This window comes from Pagrus major, chromosome 23 (genome assembly GCF_040436345.1).
Source record: "Pagrus major chromosome 23, Pma_NU_1.0".
NCBI classification, from domain to species: Eukaryota; Metazoa; Chordata; class Actinopteri; order Spariformes; family Sparidae; genus Pagrus; species Pagrus major.
In genome coordinates, this window is record NC_133237.1 from 24,367,586 (window position 1) to 24,384,134 (window position 16,549).

Below are 16,549 nucleotides of genomic sequence, written 5' to 3' on the forward strand. Positions count from 1 at the left end.
TGAGTGAATGTGTTCGAGTGTGTCTCCCAGTGCCTGGTGTACGAGCACAATGCCCTGCTGTTTTCGCTGTGCCCTCCCTCCCTGCTCCTTGTCAACCTCTGTCCCAACCCTGCAGCCCTTTGCGTCCATCCAACTCAGCAACCTATTTTTCTTTTTTCTTCTTCTCCAGCTCACTTGTTCATTTATGAGAGCCTTCTCTTTTCTTCTGCCCTCCTCTTTCCCTTTCAATCTGTTTACGGGTTTCATTGAAGTTGTTCGAGTGTAGGGAGTCAGTCCTTAGGCCACCTCTTGTTCACTGTTCTGACAGGGGAAAATGTGTTTCATTGTAGTTTTTCATAAGGATTCGTAACTAAATAAATATATTTGACACTAACGAAAAGATGTTTATAGTGGAGATGTAGAAATTGTGTAGTAAATGATGATAAATGATGTTCAGATGCTGCAGAAACTAGAAGAGATGAGCAGGGGAGCAGCGTTTTTGCCTCCATGCAGACGACCAGGACTGACGAATGGATTGAGCCTGTCAGTGAATGTGTCTGTGAAGGTGTAAATGTGGACTCCGGATTCTGCGCAGTAGAAGGACGCACGGCCCTCAGTGTAGTCCACGAACACGCCCACCCTCCTGGGCCTCTGCTCCAGAGCCAACTGGGTGACAGGAGAGGTGTTGGCAATGAACTGTCCTCCAGCCTTCAGGCTCAAAGTCCAGAAGCCGTTTGCAGGGCAGACAGTAAACCTGCCCTTCCTGTTTATGGACTGTCTGACAACACCCAGGCTCCACTCGATCTTCTCCCCGACCTCCACCTCCCAGTAGCACCTCCCGCTGCTGAAGCTCTCCTTGCCCAGTACGTTCGCCACGCGGTCGAACCGCTTCGGGTGATCTGGGACCTCCTGGAGCTTGTCCGTGTGTCTCACCTGTTTTCTGTCATCTGAGACGGAGAGGTAGGGGTGGGCTGTCTTAGCGCTCAGGTTGACGTCCACTAAGAGAGAAGGAGGAGAAAGGGTCAAGAGTGGGTCGAACAGCGGGGAGATCATTAGATCATTAGATCACTGGATACTTTTTGGGCGAGAGACCACTGTTAGAGACAGTGTTTCAACCTTTGTAAGTGTGAAACCACTGGATATTTTTATTAACCTTCACCAGACCAAAATTGAAAAAGCAAAACAAAAAGAAAATGATGATAAAACAAACCTTACCTGTGTATTTCTCGATCCTCTTTAGTTCTGTCAAAGAGTCACAGGGAGAAGAAACGTGACTGTCCCTGAATTTCTTGTCGAATGCTGATTTAAAACATTTTAAAAAGTTGCTTTACTCACCAGATTTGGAGAGCCTGTTGACTTCTACCTTTATCTTTTCCATCATGTCTGACAGCGCCCGTCTGACGACCCCGACACAGGGGTCTGTTTCTATGGTGATCTTGGACCAGTCCTTCATCTCAGAGGGACACATCGTGGAGACAATGCTCTGCGTGACATAAAGACATTTTACTGATGGTAGCCAGTGTCGGCGCCATCATCGTTATATTACCTGCAGTAGAAATAAAGGTGCTTACCACGGTGACTTGCTTCACATCATCACTCTGATCACTGTTCACATGAATCTGAGGATCAGACTCTGTCGTCTCCTTCCTCAGCGCCTGGATCTCCTGTTCCAGCTCCTCCATCAGTGTCTCCACTCTCCTCTCCTCCTCTCTCTGTCTCTCCTCTATTGCTGCAACGACCGCTTTGTGACTCTTCTCCATGGCGTTTACGAGGGTGGAGAAAACCTTCTGGCTCTCTCGCACCTCCCTGAGGTAGGAGCTCTGTTTGGACATCGTCATGTGTCATCGTTCGACCATAAAGACGCAAAGATCTTAATGATATGTAAAGGTTTTAACTCACCTTTTGGAGCTCAAGGGAATATTTCAACCTTTCTTTCTTCTGCAGCCTTTCCTGAATCATTTGTTCAACATCTATAACCTGCAACAGTGACACAAGCGTACAAAAAAATGAAAAATGTATTGTCAGATCAGAACACCTGTGATGAGATAAGAGATGATAAAGTACCATTTCTTCATCAGGTGGTTTCTGCGGTCGAGTCTTCCTGTAGTTGTCTGAAACGTCTGCCAGGATGCGGTTGACACTGAGGTCAGGCCTGTCAGTAAACACTCTCTTACAGTGGGGGCAGTATTTGGACTGGTGTCGTCCCCAGTAGCGGCAGAGGCAGGACAAGCAGAAGCTGTGTCCACACGGTATGGTCACCGGGCTGGTGAAGATGTCTCTACACAGAGAGCACAAGAAGTGCTTCTCGGGGAGGAGGCTGATCGTAGAGGCCATACTCTGAAAACGACAATGTCAATAAAGTGTTTTTATTTCATTCAAAGACCTCTGTGACGAAGCTTTTACTTGGTGACAGACAGAAACAAAACTTGATTTGAGATGTGCCCATTAGAAATCATTTGACAAACAAAAGAAGGAGGACATCTTTGTATTTTATGCAACGAGTTTCTAAAGTGGATTCCTGTTTTTTTAGGAAATTCGGTCGGAGCTTTAATTTCAGTAAAGCTCCGACCTCATCCCTCTATAACGGATTTAAATTGTATGTGTCCAGCTATATCTTCAATTACAAAGGTCTTTATTCATTCTAGCAGCCGGCTAGGCTAACTGACAGGCTAACCTGGCTAGTTAAAAACACCTACGTGATCATCTAAATGATCAAAAATGATAAAACCTGTAAACTATTCACAATATACACAAATCAAACTGAAAAGTGAAAAGTATTTTGACTAAATTACAGATAAAGAAAAAAAGCACTGAGATATCTAGTTGAACTGATGACTGATGTATTTATTATTATTATTATTATTATTATTATTATTATTATTATTGTTGTATTTAAGTAAATAGCATTTTTCTTGTTGGAGCTGGTCAGGATGGAGCTTGTTTTATCTTCTCTAAGTATAGTTTAGTAGTTTATTCCAGTCGTCACAACCTTTGACAGACTTATTGGAGGAGATGATTAATTAGTTTATTAGTTTATCACTATAAGCACCACCTATAACATCATGACATCAGAGCACGATGATTAATGTAGTGATTTTAGAGGAAACTGCCAACAACTCCTACTGCTGGTAAATTCACAAGGGTCATCAGTCGTTTAAATCTTGGAATTAAAGCCAAATGGTTGTAAACCACGTGTTTTATCTTTAACAACACGTAGTATTTTATAATTGAGACAGTTTTTTTAATCTATATTTGCCTCTGAAATGAAGAAGCGTACGATAAAATGTAAATTTTTTCAGGAAAGTTCAAATACAAGTACAGCACGTGTCTTATCGAGTTACAAGTTCTCAGTTGTTGAGTTGTTTTTTCTTATTGTTTCACAAAATCAAATTAAATATGTAAAACTTAAACTTGCCCCGGACCAGTTAAAGCTTTACACTGAGGTGGGACCACACAAATATTTGAAGGTCAGCCGTGCGGCGTTCAGAATCTCAGGAACGTCATGTCCTTCAGCAGTAAAAGCATTCCTCTCGTATTGTGTAATGATACACAAAGGAGCGGATATGTACATATTTCTTTAATCCACTGTAGTAGCATTCATTTCAAACAGTGAAGCCCAGCCCCTCGGGTTATTTCACACTCTTCACTGTCATTGTCACAGACATTTGCGTTAAAAAGAGTTTCTTTGTGATCGAGGACAGATAATGCTGAGAACGGAAGCAGCCATGTAGACGATGTGATGTGAAGTATGCAGTCAAACAGGTAGCAGCCAAACAATTAGTTACATCACCCAGCAGCTGAAGCACAATACAAACCAACACATAACAGCAGCTACTGAAGCCCTGATGTCAGTTTTCATGTGATTCCTGATATTTATCTTTCTGACAGTCACGTAGGAAACACACTCAGGTTGTATAACATGATCATAAATGATTCACAGGTCTGATTTCTGTCTATAAGCAGCGTTTTTGAGCAGTGAAACAGAAGGTAACTGAGCCCAGCGTGGTCTTACCTGTTGGAGGATCCTGTCCAGAAAACCAGTGCAGTCGGTCGGCACAGCTTCTGTTCACAGTTTCAGGTGTTAATACATAGATACTGCAGTCGGTGTACACTCAACAGGTGCACTTAGGTGAGTGTGTGTTATCTAGGAAAGAGGCAGTGCTTCACACAAAGGCACTCTCAGTCCAGACTCCACCCTGAATGTTATCTGAGCTACACTTTAACTAAACCTACAGCAAGACACCAGGAAGTGTAGGACAAGTGTGTTTATTCAAAAGATTTACAGTTCAAACCAGCCATGAGATTTACGAACATCCTGTGACACAACAGTATCAAAGTAGAGAACAAGTCAAGTTTGTGTTTCAGCACATTGAATGTATAAAATATGAACAGAGAATCTCGGTCTGTGTACAGGACAGCCATTATCTTCTTACGTCACGCCCGGGGTGGGAAGCTCAAATGCTGTTAAAGAGGATTTAATGTCGTACTGCTGTGCTCCCGGTTGCAATTAAGTCATATAAATGTAAAGTATCTGACCAATCATTGTCTTTTCACAGCCTCCTGGTTGATCAGCAGCTGACAAGACAACAGATAGTGACATCCAGAGGAACATCAGGCAACACAAACTAAATATTTTTGACAAGACGATGAGACAATTTCAAGCCATGTTTGTGGAAAGAAAACCAAATATTTTGGACGAAACATTGGGACACTTTCCAGCCGTGTTTGTGGTAACAAGAACATGAGATGTTGGGACAATTTGCAGCTGTGTTAATGGCAAGAAAACCAATTTTTTTTTTTGACGAGATGTCTGGACACTTTCCAGACAAGTTTGTGGTTCCAAATTAGATATTTTTGAGGAGACATTGGGACAATTTCCAGCCGAGTTTGTGGTAACAAACCAAATATTTTTGAAGAGACATTAGCACAATTTCCAGCCATGTATGTGGTAACAGAACTAGATACTTTTGACGGGACGTCAGGATAATTTCCAGCTGTGGCGACGGAACCAGGTAAACATGATCGTTTTCTAACCCTAACCGAGTGATTTTTGTGCCTACACCTAACCAAACTATCACAAATGACCTGAACCTAAAGAAAAATTTCAACATATCTGTGGTTTGCAGAAATGTACATCGCCAACATTTATTTTAGTAGTCAGCTTGTTGTATTGCTGAAAAACAGGTCAAAGGTCAGTACGTCGCTGTCACTGACGCGGACCTGCAAAGAAGCGATTGATGAAGATCGAGTTAAAGTTGAGTCTGGCAGGAGGAGCCGTTCTGTCCTCCATGTGCTTTATCGCTACCTGGGCTGTTCCTCCTGCTGATCCACCTACAGCTCCGCCTATGATCCCATACAGAACCATCCCACCTGGACCCTCTATAGCCCCAAACAGCGCACCCACGACAGCTCCCACAACAAACCCCGTCCCCAGTCCTCTGGCCAGGGAAGTCCTGACCCATCCATTGTCCATCTCCGCCTTGGCTCTGATCTCTGCTCCGACGCTGGTGGTGTAGGCGTCCTGCTGCTGATACAACTCCTCCGCTATGTACTGCTTCTCCATCTCAGTCCAGGCCTTCTTTATCTCTGCTGCCCTCTGCTTCCTCAGCCTCTTCTCCTCCTTCTTCACGCAGTCCTCGGCCTTCTGGAAAGTTCTGCTGGAGAAGAAGCCCCCTCCTAAGGAGGCTGTCATCCTCTCTATCTTCTGCAGCAGCTCTCGGTCCCGGCTGCGATCTCTCCAGTTCTTGCTGAAAACGTGAAAGCGCCCGCCGTACTTCTCGATCAGTTCTCTCAGGTGCCAGTCGGTCTTCTGCACCCTGTTTTCCAGCGTCGCTGCCTCCACGTTTCCTTCATAGGCCAGGAGGATGATGCAGTGCCTCAGACAGTGTCTTCCAAAGCGTTCCCTCATCAGTTTCGGGGCTCTCATTTCATTCGGGGAGATGGTCTCCATGTCGAAGGCAATAAGGAAGGCGTGGGGACCAGGAATACATAAGCACTTCTGCCTCCTCAGCTCCATCTTCCTCTTGGGCCGAGAAATATCCTTGTCGTAGATGTTCGGGCCGTTGATCACAGCCACTCGTCTGCCAGCCAGCTCTCCGGTGTTCTTCCTGCTGTCAGAGATGCTGCTGATGTCTTTAGAGAACACCTCCCTCCCCAGTATGGCATTTGTTAGGAGGAACTGTGTAGGTCCATTGCTGCCGACCACCATGAGCCTTAATTCTGTGGGAGATCCTGTGAAACAAGGAGGTGCAGTTGAATTTGAGAAAGAAAGCAACACCATGTAAATCTGAAGAGACAGAAGGAATTTTAATTGTGTTGAGAGGGCCGGTGTAAACCTTTGTTAATCAATTTAAACAGGACAATACAAGTAAACACTTAATCTGATCCGTTCTCTCTGGTTGAAATAAATGTATTTTTTCTGCGCATGTTTGCCTCAGGTGGGAGTAACAGTAAGTCACGTGAACACGTTTGTGGAAGGGACAGAACCCTTTGTGTTGATGCAGCATTGGTCGTCAGTTTTTACTCAAAATATCTATAAATATTTCAGATAATTTCTTTTTTTTCTGACAAAGCACTTTTTGTATAAGAAAAAAGTTATTTGCTTTTATTTTAATTAGCACTTTCTCTTGTAGCTTTACCAAGACTACAAGCACAACAGCACTGTGACTTTGCTAAATGCTAATGTTTGCATGCTAATGTGCTCACAATGAAAATGATAACAGTCATAGTTTAGCATGCTAACCTTAAAAGCACACAACTCAAAGTTCAGCTGAGGCTGATGGGACGGCCACTAGTTTTGCAGCTTTTTGATCATAAACCATAGTTTCTGACAAATGAACATTTTGGCGTCGGTGAGAAGTTCAGTGATGACTGAATAGATTATATTACATGGACATTTTACTCAAAAACACAAATATTAAGATCATGATGGTGATAAAGAGAATTAACAAGGTCAGCAGGGTTAACAAATCAGTTATTATCTGTGACCCTGTGGTGGTGCACTGACAAAACAATTGATCCAGAGTAAAAGTACATTTAAAGCAGTTGTTTCTGTGTCATGTCTTTATATACTGTAGATACAGTGTGAAATCAGTGCTCTTACCTTTCTTCCTCTTCTCCATCAGGCAGATCTACAGCTCAGATTCCCTGTTTTGTTTCGGATGATCACAAAGTTCTCCGGCTTCACCCTCAACTGAACTCATCACCATTACTGCTGTGTGTATTCAACGACAACACATGGCCATCCCCTCTTCTCTCTCTCTCTGTCTCACCCGCCCGCTCGCTCGCTCTGACTGCTGATTAGATAATTGGTTAGCAGGTTTAATATTAAGTGGAAAATGTCCTCAGGGCTGGAAGCTGGCAGCGAGCACAGTCACATTTATTGACATTTACAGTGAAATACCTTAATTACTTCATAAACGACTGTGTTTTGTATGTTCATTTCTGTATTCACACATAGAAACACATCATGTTACACAACAGTCACCATCACAACAACCTCTCCAGTCTTATTCAGTGCTGGTCAGAGGTTATTATATGAATATGACAACATTAACTGGAGGGTTGTTTGTCCGCTAACAGAGCCGAAATGGTTCTTACATCAAAACGAGAAAGAGGTTTAATGAACAGTGACCCTGAAGAGTAAATGCTTTAATAAACAAACAGTGATGTGTTTCAGTTCCTCTGTTTTAAAGGTGACGACCCGACAAGGTTATGTCACAGCCAGCTCACCAGACTGTTTATTTCCCCGTGATGAGGGAAATCAATAGCTCATTAAATTAGTTTGATCCTGTGTGGGTGGAGCACAAAATTATCATCCAAATACAGACTGATGTCTTCATGTTCTGTCACTGCAACAACAAATGACGGTGTTTACAAGGACCTGCCGATAATTTATCAGCCTGTAGTCTTCTCATTAAGCACCAAACAAAACAAATACTGTCCACTTGGATTTATAATACAGTTGGTCTGATAAACATTAGGAGTTCAACACAGCAGCAGACGCAAAAAAAGGCAGAACTCTTATCACGGTCTTATCATACCATGTACATTTGGTTATCTATGGTATTTAATTCTACTGTGTAAGTGTTGTTTGTTTAATCAAGTTTAAATCAAGTTTCATTTCTGTCAGGACAGAATATTTTTTTAAAATAATAAAGCATTTGTTTACTCAAAAATCCCACTAAAGTTACTTTTGATACTTAAGTACACTTAATATTAGATACAAGAGACTTTAACTTTAACACAGTATCTTTACTTTTATTCAACTATGACTTTTGGGTACTTTTTCAACACTTGTTTATTTAAATCATGGGACTTAATAAAGTCAGCAATTTGTTTATGCATTTAATGATACAAGTGTCTTCGTGAATTTAAGCCATTAACCACGACTCTGTGATGTTTACATCAGAAGTTATAAAGGATTATGTCATATCATATATCCATTATTATTATTATTATTATTATTATTATTATTATCTCTAAAGATATCTTATAAAATATAAAATCATACAAAATGAACTGATGGTGAAGAAAAGACCTTTACACACTGGTGAAACAGCGCCCCTCTGCGGTCAAACCTGACAACACACGCAACCGACGTCACATTTATGGATTTCCTGTTTCGCGTGACGTCACAGCAACCAGGAAGCGACCTACAGCGACGTAAACAGACAGAAAAAGGCCTTATTATTGACTTTTTACTTTATTATATCGCCTTCATACACTCACGCTTTACATTACTGTGTAGGTATGTTGCCATAGAAACCATGACACAGTATTTTTTTAATGTTTATAATGCAGTCGGACGCGCGTGGCTGCTCTGATGGGACCATGTGTGCCAGTGAAGGTCGATCCAGGAGTCAGACTCACAGTTAAAATCTGTCACAGCATCGAGAGATGATCGCGCACGCGCTGCACGCGCTCAGACGGGCCCTGTCTCCCGGCCCGCGCCGCTTCTCTCACGTTTCCGGCGCAGGACTGATCGAAGATGGATCGTCTGACTCTGCTCAGCTCACCGAGCACGCGTCTCTCTACGTGCACGTGAGCAGGCTTTGGTCAATTGTACTGATTGGGATGTGTCCATGCAGAGATGGACGCGTGCACACAATTGCAGATGCGAGAGCTGTGTCATGTCTGGAGAGTTTGCACAAATTCTGTCAAAGTGACCTTCCTCCTCTTCCTCCTCCTCCTCCTCCCCCTCTTCCTCCTCCTCCTCCTCCTCTAGTGGCCCTACTGCCTCAGAAGATGCTCCTACTGCAACTTCAACAAGTACATATCCAGAGAGAACAATGACCTCATCATGACTGAGTGCCTTCAGAGGGAGACGGACACCCTGCTGCAGCTCAGTCAGGTGTCCTGGTAGGCTGATCTGTTCAAACCTCCATCCTCTCCCCCACCTTTACTTCTGACTTCTCCACACAGTGTTATCCAAGTCTGTGTCTTTACATCATCACTTAAAACTTTCTTTTTATTATTATTACAGTGTTACATCAGTGTTTTTCGGTGGAGGGACTCCGAGCCTGGCTCACCCTTCGACCATCGCTGCCGTCCTGGAGACTGTTGCCAGGCGGGTGAGTCTCTCAGATGAGGCCGAGGTCACGCTGGAGGTCAACCCTACTCCTGTGGGAAAGTCCAGGTTAGAGGAGTACTGCCGTGCCGGGGTGAACCGTTTCTCCATCGGGGTCCAGGTGAATGTAAAATCTATAAAATACTTTTTTGGATAATTTCGCTGTATTAATGCATATTACAGACAGACAGCTCCAACTGTTGCACATATTATGAACCATTAAAAACCCATTACACTATTTTTTTTTCACCCCACTGTCATTACAGCGTGAAATCATTCATCCCATGTTATCAGACTTTCATTCTGTGGTCCTGGATGAGTTTTTGTCATTTTCTACTTGTATTTTTGGCTCATAGGCCAAATACATGCTATTTCCCTTGTGTCCTATTGGGGGCTTTGCCTCATAATAAAACTTAACCCTCATGTAACTGATAAAAGACCACATTTAGTGCCCAAAACTGCCATAAAAATACCATAAATTAAATTAAAAACAGTTGCATCCTGTAAACAAGCTGGTATTTAAAGGGTTAAAATCCTGAAAATGAATGAATATTTGGTATTTATTATCAGGACTGATGATGGTTGAAAAATGAAACCTAGTGAAAGTTTAAATTAATATAAATATATCATATTTTATGGCAGATTTTGACATGTAATTTTTTTTTTTCATCCTTTAGTCTTTGCAGGACGAGGACTTAAAGCTCCTGGGCAGAGACCACAGCTCCCATCAGGCGCTGCAGACCATCGAAGAGGCCAGGAGGCTGTGCCCCGGGAGGGTGTCGGTGGACGTGATGTTCGGACGTCCCAAACAGAGCGTTGAATCCTGGGAGAACGAGCTGTCCGAGCTGTTGAAGGTGTGCGACGACCACGTATCTCTGTACCAGCTGACGCTGGAGCGAGGCACGCAGCTGTTCAAACAGGTTCAGGGAGGAGAAGTGACCGTGCCTGCTGAAGACGTGACAGCAGAGATGTACCAGTGTGTCAGGAGGACGCTCCACCAGCACCACTTCCTGCAGTACGAGGTGTCTAACTTTGCAAGACATGTGAGTCTTTTTTCTTCCAGGAGCCACTTTTCTATCATTGAGTTAACTGACGACACCTGATCAAATGACATATTTTAAGGATATTTCATATTATAATCATCAAAAAACAACAACAGTGCAGAACAGCTGATAAAACATCTGATTCAGATGAATTTTAAGCAGATTATTTGCTGGGAATTTTGCATCAGAGATACATTTTCCTATTTTTTACTTTTTACTTTTTATACAAATCTCTGTCTTTTTTTTGTATATTTAAAACTTTTAACAATCAAACATACTTCATAGGTTTCTCTTATGACCTGGTAAGTATTTTGCTGCTAATCTCTGTGGATGTTCCCTTGTAGATGCTCCTGAAGTTCACAAATCTCTCGCTATTTAAAGATATTTGCTACTTGTGCAACAGTAAATCTCTCAGTTACTGTTGTTGGGTGTACAGAAAGCTGCTGGGCCTCGTTTCTAATAAATAAACGATGTGGTATTGGATTAGTGCATCGACTCGTGTACTCACAGATACCTGATCCAGCATTTTTTAGGCAGTAAGGGAATCATTTCCGACGCTGGTTTTGTTTTCAGAACGAGCAAATTATAGAGCGACCGTTTCGAGAGAGATTGCAAAAGATTGTTTCAGCTGTTTGTGATTCTGCGACATCTGACCGTTACTCAGCTTTCCTGTTGTTTGTTTTCGATGAAATGTCTTCACAAACAGTCCCTCAACGAGGCAGATGTCTGCTCTGTTTAGCCCCGTATGGCCTTCATGACACTTCAGTTAGAAAATAGTCACGACGACACAATAATGCTCCACTTTGTTTTGCAGAACGCGGTGAGTCATCACAATATGAGCTACTGGAGGGGACGACAGTACATCGGCGTCGGCCCAGGTGACCTATTATCTAGATTGCGAGCGGTGATTGATGAATTATAACATATTGCAGAGAGAAGCTGAACATTTCTATGTGTGGCAGGAGCACATGGTCGGTTTGTCCCTCTGGGGGAGGGAGGTGTCGCTCGGGAGGCCAGGACCCAGACCCTGGAGCCTGACGTGTGGATCCGTGAAGTCCAGCAGAGGGGACATGGGACACGGAGGCGGATTCGGCTCGGCCATCTTGAACTGTGAGAGGCTGCACTCACAGGGTTGATAATGAGTGTAAATATAGAGATGACACAAGGGGGCAGCTGCCTTTACCACATTTTCTGAGCCCATGTGAGATGTATCAGTGAGAAACACAGTGTTAGAGGTCGCTGCACATGTGCTCGTTCTTTCAGACATTCTGTCCTTGTGAATCTATTATCAGCCTCGTCCATTAACTCGCTCCATCACGTCCTTGTCAGCATCAAACTCTGAGAATTGTGTTATAAAAGATGTTTGTCGGCAGATTGGAGGAGGTGTTGGTGATGGGGATGAGAATGACCAAGGGCATTAATCACAAGGTGAGCGCTTTATACCCATTCTGCTCAGCACACTTGTGTAATCTTCAGGTGATGCTCAATAGAAATGAGATAATGTTTGTTTGTGGGTGTGTATTCTGCAGCATTGGCAGATGTTCAGCCCTCAACTGGGCCTCCACGAAGTGTTCGGTACGTCGACCGAGGTCAGAGAGTTTCTACAGAGCGGACGTCTCGTTCTGGATGACAGGTGACTCATGTGACGATCGTTTGACAGTGTCTGAATGCAGAAGTTTGACATTTTCACTGCTGAGAAAGAGATTATTTACAAGTGTCAGGAAACAAAAGGCAAAGATTCATGAACAACTGACTGCAGAAAGTTGATGTGGAGCACCAAAATAAGGTGGGAACAATCATAAATACATCCACTCTGTGCATAGAGAACAATATAACAGTGATGCATTAAAATTCTCAGTTATTCACATGTTACGTCAGTCGTTTGCTATTTTTATGAGCTGGAATCAACAGAAAATGGGGGGAAAATGCCTGTTATAACTTCACAGAGACCAAAGTGATGTATTCAGTAGCTTGTTTCACCTGAACATTCAATTAACGTTAATAAAGGACAAAGAAAAGCATCAGATCCTCACATTAGAGAAGCAGGAACCAGGAAACGTTTGTTGTTTTTGTTTCAAATATCAATTAATCTATTATCAAAATAATAGCAGATTAAGTTTCTTAATCTGTGGTCTGTTGTTTTTTTCTTCCTCTTCTTATCAGAGGTCTGCGCTGCTCCTGGGATGGACTGGCCGTACTGGACAGCATGCTGCCGGCTCTACTGGTGGAGCTGGAGAGAGAAATCGGTCAGAGGCTCCAGAGGGACGAACAGACTGATGGACACATGAAGAAGAGCTCCAACCCACGATGACAGGAAGGTGAACGGAGATGATAACGTCAGAGGAAGTTTGTATGTGACGAACAGGACGTTAAACACAAAGTGACCATAAACAGTCTCTTATCTTGTCCCAGTTATAGGGACATGAAACAGACTCTGTATTACACTGTGAGAAGTGTCATCAGTCTGGTCTGGATGAGACATTAGATGTTAATATATTTTTAAAAGCCGCCAGGTGCCGTCATGTAATTATTGCTGAATCATTTCTCATTAAAGAGTCACTGCAGTTTTTCCTCCTGCTTCCTATTTCTACATAATGTAGTTTCTAAGTGACTGAAAACTTTAAACCTTCAGCGACCAGGTTAATTTGGATTGGAGATGCACGATGTGGATTTTTTCAGCTGATACGATAACCGATTATTAACTGACTGTCGTGGCCGATAGCGATAATAGAAACCAACATTTTAATGCTTTTGTTGTGCACACCTGAGTGCAAGAAAGGCTACGATGTCGTGAGCAAAGATGGGTTACTTGATATTTCATAGCTGTCATAAGATTTAATGGTTAAACTTGAAGACTTTTGTGTTTTGTTGTTCTTCTTCTCTGTGTTTATTGGCTGCTCACAAAACAACCTTAAAGGTGCATACCACCACTTCTACACTACTCGTGTAGATGCTGCACAGTTCAGTCAACAAAAGCAGCTATAATTTACATTATCTGCCGATAACCGATAATGTATATTTTCCATTGCTGGGCCGATAATATATCGTGCATCCCTAGTTTGGATCCCAACTTATTGAAATAAAACAAACTAACCGATTGAGGCACAACAGATCAGTGACTCCTGTGTTCAGCGAGGTAAAATGACTGTTTTTGTCAGTGGAGTCTGGTGACTTTGAACAGAGCGATTTAACTGCTTTTTCTGGTTAAACGTAATTATTCTCTCCCAGTTTGCAGGAAATAATCTGAATTGTTGTGAATGCCTTCTCAGTGTGTGTGTGTATTAAGAAAACATGGGGATTTTTCTGCTCTTGTAAATAGGTGAATGTAACACCATGTTTCAAACAGACGCCATTTCAGCAAGACAAGCCTCGCAGACAGCAGTTATTAAAATCTCAGACTTAATTAAATGTGACCCTCTGCAGTAGCTGCGTGACCTTTTCATTATCTCACATTCATAGAGAAAATACTCTAGTAGCGCTTTGTTTTACACGTCTTAACTACTAATTATTTCTTCTAATGTGGTGCTAATTACAGAGAAAATACTCTGGTAGCGCTTAGTTTTACACGTCTTAACTACTAATTATTTCTTCTTCACACTCTACAGACCAGAATAATAGATCTCACAGGGCAGGTTGTGATGAACATTTGTACGTACGTCCTGTCCACTGAGGACTGTTACGTCTGACTGACTGATGCCGTCAAATCAGAAATGCACATATGAATGAAGCATCGCTCTGGAGTATTTACTAGTGACAGAACAGGTGGTTCCTGTCTCATTATGGATAAACAGATGAATGAACTGATGGTCCGTTCAGATCGCTGCCCAATTCCCCGTCGTCATGGAGACGGGAGGTGTGAAGTGTGAGCTCTAATTAACTGCCTTCGTTCTCTTCTCTCATGATACAGTAATTCATTTGTTCGGTCTGTTTCTTTCACTGTGTGTGTTCATATAAGCACCACACAGTGTCTCCTACACGCCTACACAGCTTTTACATTTAGGATTTTATTGATGTGTGAACATTACCAGCATACACAACCCCCCATTTATTTTACAGCAGCGATCACGATGTGCTCGTCATAGTAAAGCTGGAGAAACAGCTCACTCCGATGAGTCGCCCGCTGCACCGACAGCGTCAGCACCTGCGATCTGATTTCATTTCCCTCTCTATAAAGACATCAGCAGAAGGGCATAAGTCATTTTCTTGCATCAATTTGCTTTAATAAATCTGGTGTCTGAGAGAGGGGGGGGGGGGGGTTTGGAGAGAGAAGCTGAAGGACATGAAGGAAACATGTCTGGTTTTAAAGCACTGAACTGAACTTTTGACTGCAATCTGGTCTGATTTACATCATTTAAGCAGGAGACGAACGATTAATTGATTGGTTGTTAACTATTAACTTCAACTAGTTTGATAAGCAACAGTGTTTAAGTACTTGAGATCAGTGTTGTTTCATCTCGGACAAAAAGGACTGCAGGGATATCACTGTATTACATAATTGTTTGATACCTTCTGTACTAAACGACGGTTTCTATGAGACAAGAGTCACGTAGAAAAACCTGAAGCTTGTACCAAAAACTGTATTGTGTAAGGAGGATGGTCTAAAAGTACACATATACAGTACACATACACAATACCGATACGCAATATCAGAAATATCAGAAAACATAAACAGATATCGACACGGATATGTCTGTGATAGGCCAATATCAGGCTCTGATGTAAACAGCAATAAAAGAAGTGACTGATGATGGATTGTCTTTGTCTTCTGTGGGTGTTTCCACGTGTGTGTGGATCTTTCATGTGAGCCTATGTTTTGTAGGTTTTTATTATGTGTCATGCTGTTGTAGGAGTCGCTCTGGTCTTGGTCATGACTCGGTCTCGGTTTAGGAGTTCTTGACTACAACACCCTATAATCAGGAGAAACCCATGTTGAGTCATTTTTAAGAGAAGAAAAAGTGGAAACTGATTCCAGCTTCTATCTTTGGGCTGTGGACAAAACAAAACATTCGAGGACGTCATCTCGGGCCTTTTTCTGACATTTTATAGACCAAACAACTAGTCAGTTAATCAAGAAGACGATTGACCGTGAAAATACTTGTTAGTTGCTGAAGTCGCTGTAGTTTTTTGGGGTACAGTGTGCTTGTCATGGTGCTGTCCGGCATACTTGAAGCTCAAAATGGAAATGTTGAATGTTTGAATAAGTTTTAATTGAACTGTAAACTGGTTCTGTATTATTTGAGCTGCAATTTAAAACATTCATAACTCTAATTTGAATTACTGAGTGAACAACTCTAACTTACTGTTTTGAGTTTGGGAAACTTACAATGTTTAGTCGGCATGAGTCCAACTTTAACGTAAAGTAAATTGTCAGAACACAATTTAATTAGATGGCAAAACTGTTTCAAAACATATCATTTTGAGTTAGTATCTAACTCAACTCTAACTTTCAAAGAAGAATATTAAATTATTAGTTGGGGTCAAAACACAAAGATTTAATGCAGTAAGTTGCCTTGAAATTTTAAGTTTTCTCAACTTTTTCAATTTTACAGTGTGCAACTTCTTTATGGGGAAGAATAGTCATGTAGAAGTACACAAAAGTCATACTTGAGTAAAAGTAAAGATATTGTGTTAAAATATTACTTTGGTAAAAGTGAAAGTCATTCATATGAATAATACTTAAATAAAAGTATTAAAGAGTCTATTAATAAATCTAATGAGTGTTTTTCTATCTGATTAATTTAAAAATCAACCACTTTGTCTGTGATGCATCAAGTAATCTGCTAAGTAACTAAAGTCATCACAGAAATGTAATGGAGTAGAAGTATAAATCAGCAGAAAATAGCACTGATCAATTAAAATACAAGTACTTCAGCACAGTACTCGAGTACATGTACTTGATTACATTCATCTGCATCAGTAAAATCTGATGTTATAAGAGTGAAGGTTGAGCTTCTGAAAG

General features: G+C 41.9%; 3 protein-coding genes and 1 long non-coding RNA gene across 6 annotated transcripts; 2 read left to right on the plus strand and 2 right to left on the minus strand.

Annotated features, from left to right (window-relative positions):
- Positions 1-432: 432 nt before the first annotated feature.
- On the minus strand, positions 433-4,063 carry btr02 (bloodthirsty-related gene family, member 2). Of its 2 annotated transcripts, XM_073493748.1 has the most exons (7): positions 3,992-4,063; positions 2,044-2,316; positions 1,879-1,956; positions 1,551-1,799; positions 1,315-1,462; positions 1,195-1,221; positions 433-977 (listed from the first exon to the last, which is right to left on the minus strand). In XM_073493748.1, the coding sequence occupies exons 2-7, from the start codon at positions 2,311-2,313 to the stop codon at positions 433-435; spliced, it is 1,317 nt and encodes a 438-aa protein (XP_073349849.1). In that variant the 5' UTR covers positions 2,314-2,316; positions 3,992-4,063. The 2 variants fall into 2 exon arrangements, with proteins under 2 accessions (XP_073349849.1, XP_073349848.1); XM_073493747.1 differs by having other exon boundaries at positions 1,879-2,316.
- Positions 715-7,656, plus strand: LOC141018997 (uncharacterized). 2 transcript variants are annotated; one of them, XR_012180761.1, is made up of 5 exons: positions 715-1,099; positions 1,370-1,542; positions 1,632-1,790; positions 2,058-4,991; positions 7,104-7,656. It is a non-coding gene; the product is annotated as an uncharacterized lncRNA (long non-coding RNA). The 2 variants fall into 2 exon arrangements; XR_012180762.1 differs by having other exon boundaries at positions 715-939.
- On the minus strand, positions 5,164-6,293 carry LOC141018995 (GTPase IMAP family member 9). Its single transcript, XM_073493750.1, has one exon. It carries the CDS (start codon positions 6,257-6,259, stop codon positions 5,186-5,188), a length of 1,074 nt encoding a protein of 357 aa, XP_073349851.1. The 5' UTR covers positions 6,260-6,293; the 3' UTR covers positions 5,164-5,185.
- An 868-nt stretch (positions 7,657-8,524) lies between the features above and the next one.
- rsad1 (radical S-adenosyl methionine domain containing 1) lies at positions 8,525-15,336 on the plus strand. The gene is made up of 9 exons (XM_073493749.1): positions 8,525-9,021; positions 9,206-9,339; positions 9,464-9,668; positions 10,225-10,590; positions 11,405-11,468; positions 11,553-11,700; positions 11,964-12,018; positions 12,120-12,223; positions 12,754-15,336. The coding sequence occupies exons 1-9, from the start codon at positions 8,878-8,880 to the stop codon at positions 12,899-12,901; spliced, it is 1,368 nt and encodes a 455-aa protein (XP_073349850.1). The 5' UTR covers positions 8,525-8,877; the 3' UTR covers positions 12,902-15,336.
- Positions 15,337-16,549: the final 1,213 nt, after the last annotated feature.

Bases quoted from the DNA above. Each gene is read 5' to 3' on its own strand.
- rsad1 (XM_073493749.1), top strand. From the start codon at position 8,878: ATGATCGCGCACGCGCTGCACGCGCTCAGACGGGCCCTGTCTCCCGGC. The intron at 9,669-10,224 runs GTGAATGTAAAA...TTCATCCTTTAG, and splicing joins GTTTCTCCATCGGGGTCCAG to TCTTTGCAGGACGAGGACTT. The intron at 11,701-11,963 runs GTGAGAGGCTGC...GTTTGTCGGCAG, and splicing joins CGGCTCGGCCATCTTGAACT to ATTGGAGGAGGTGTTGGTGA.
- btr02 (XM_073493747.1), bottom strand. From the start codon at position 2,313: ATGGCCTCTACGATCAGCCTCCTCCCCGAGAAGCACTTCTTGTGCTCT. The intron at 1,800-1,878 runs GTGAGTTAAAAC...ATGTCCAAACAG, and splicing joins ATTCCCTTGAGCTCCAAAAG to AGCTCCTACCTCAGGGAGGT. The intron at 1,222-1,314 runs GTGAGTAAAGCA...ACTCTTTGACAG, and splicing joins CAACAGGCTCTCCAAATCTG to AACTAAAGAGGATCGAGAAA.
- LOC141018995 (XM_073493750.1), bottom strand. From the start codon at position 6,259: ATGGTGTTGCTTTCTTTCTCAAATTCAACTGCACCTCCTTGTTTCACA.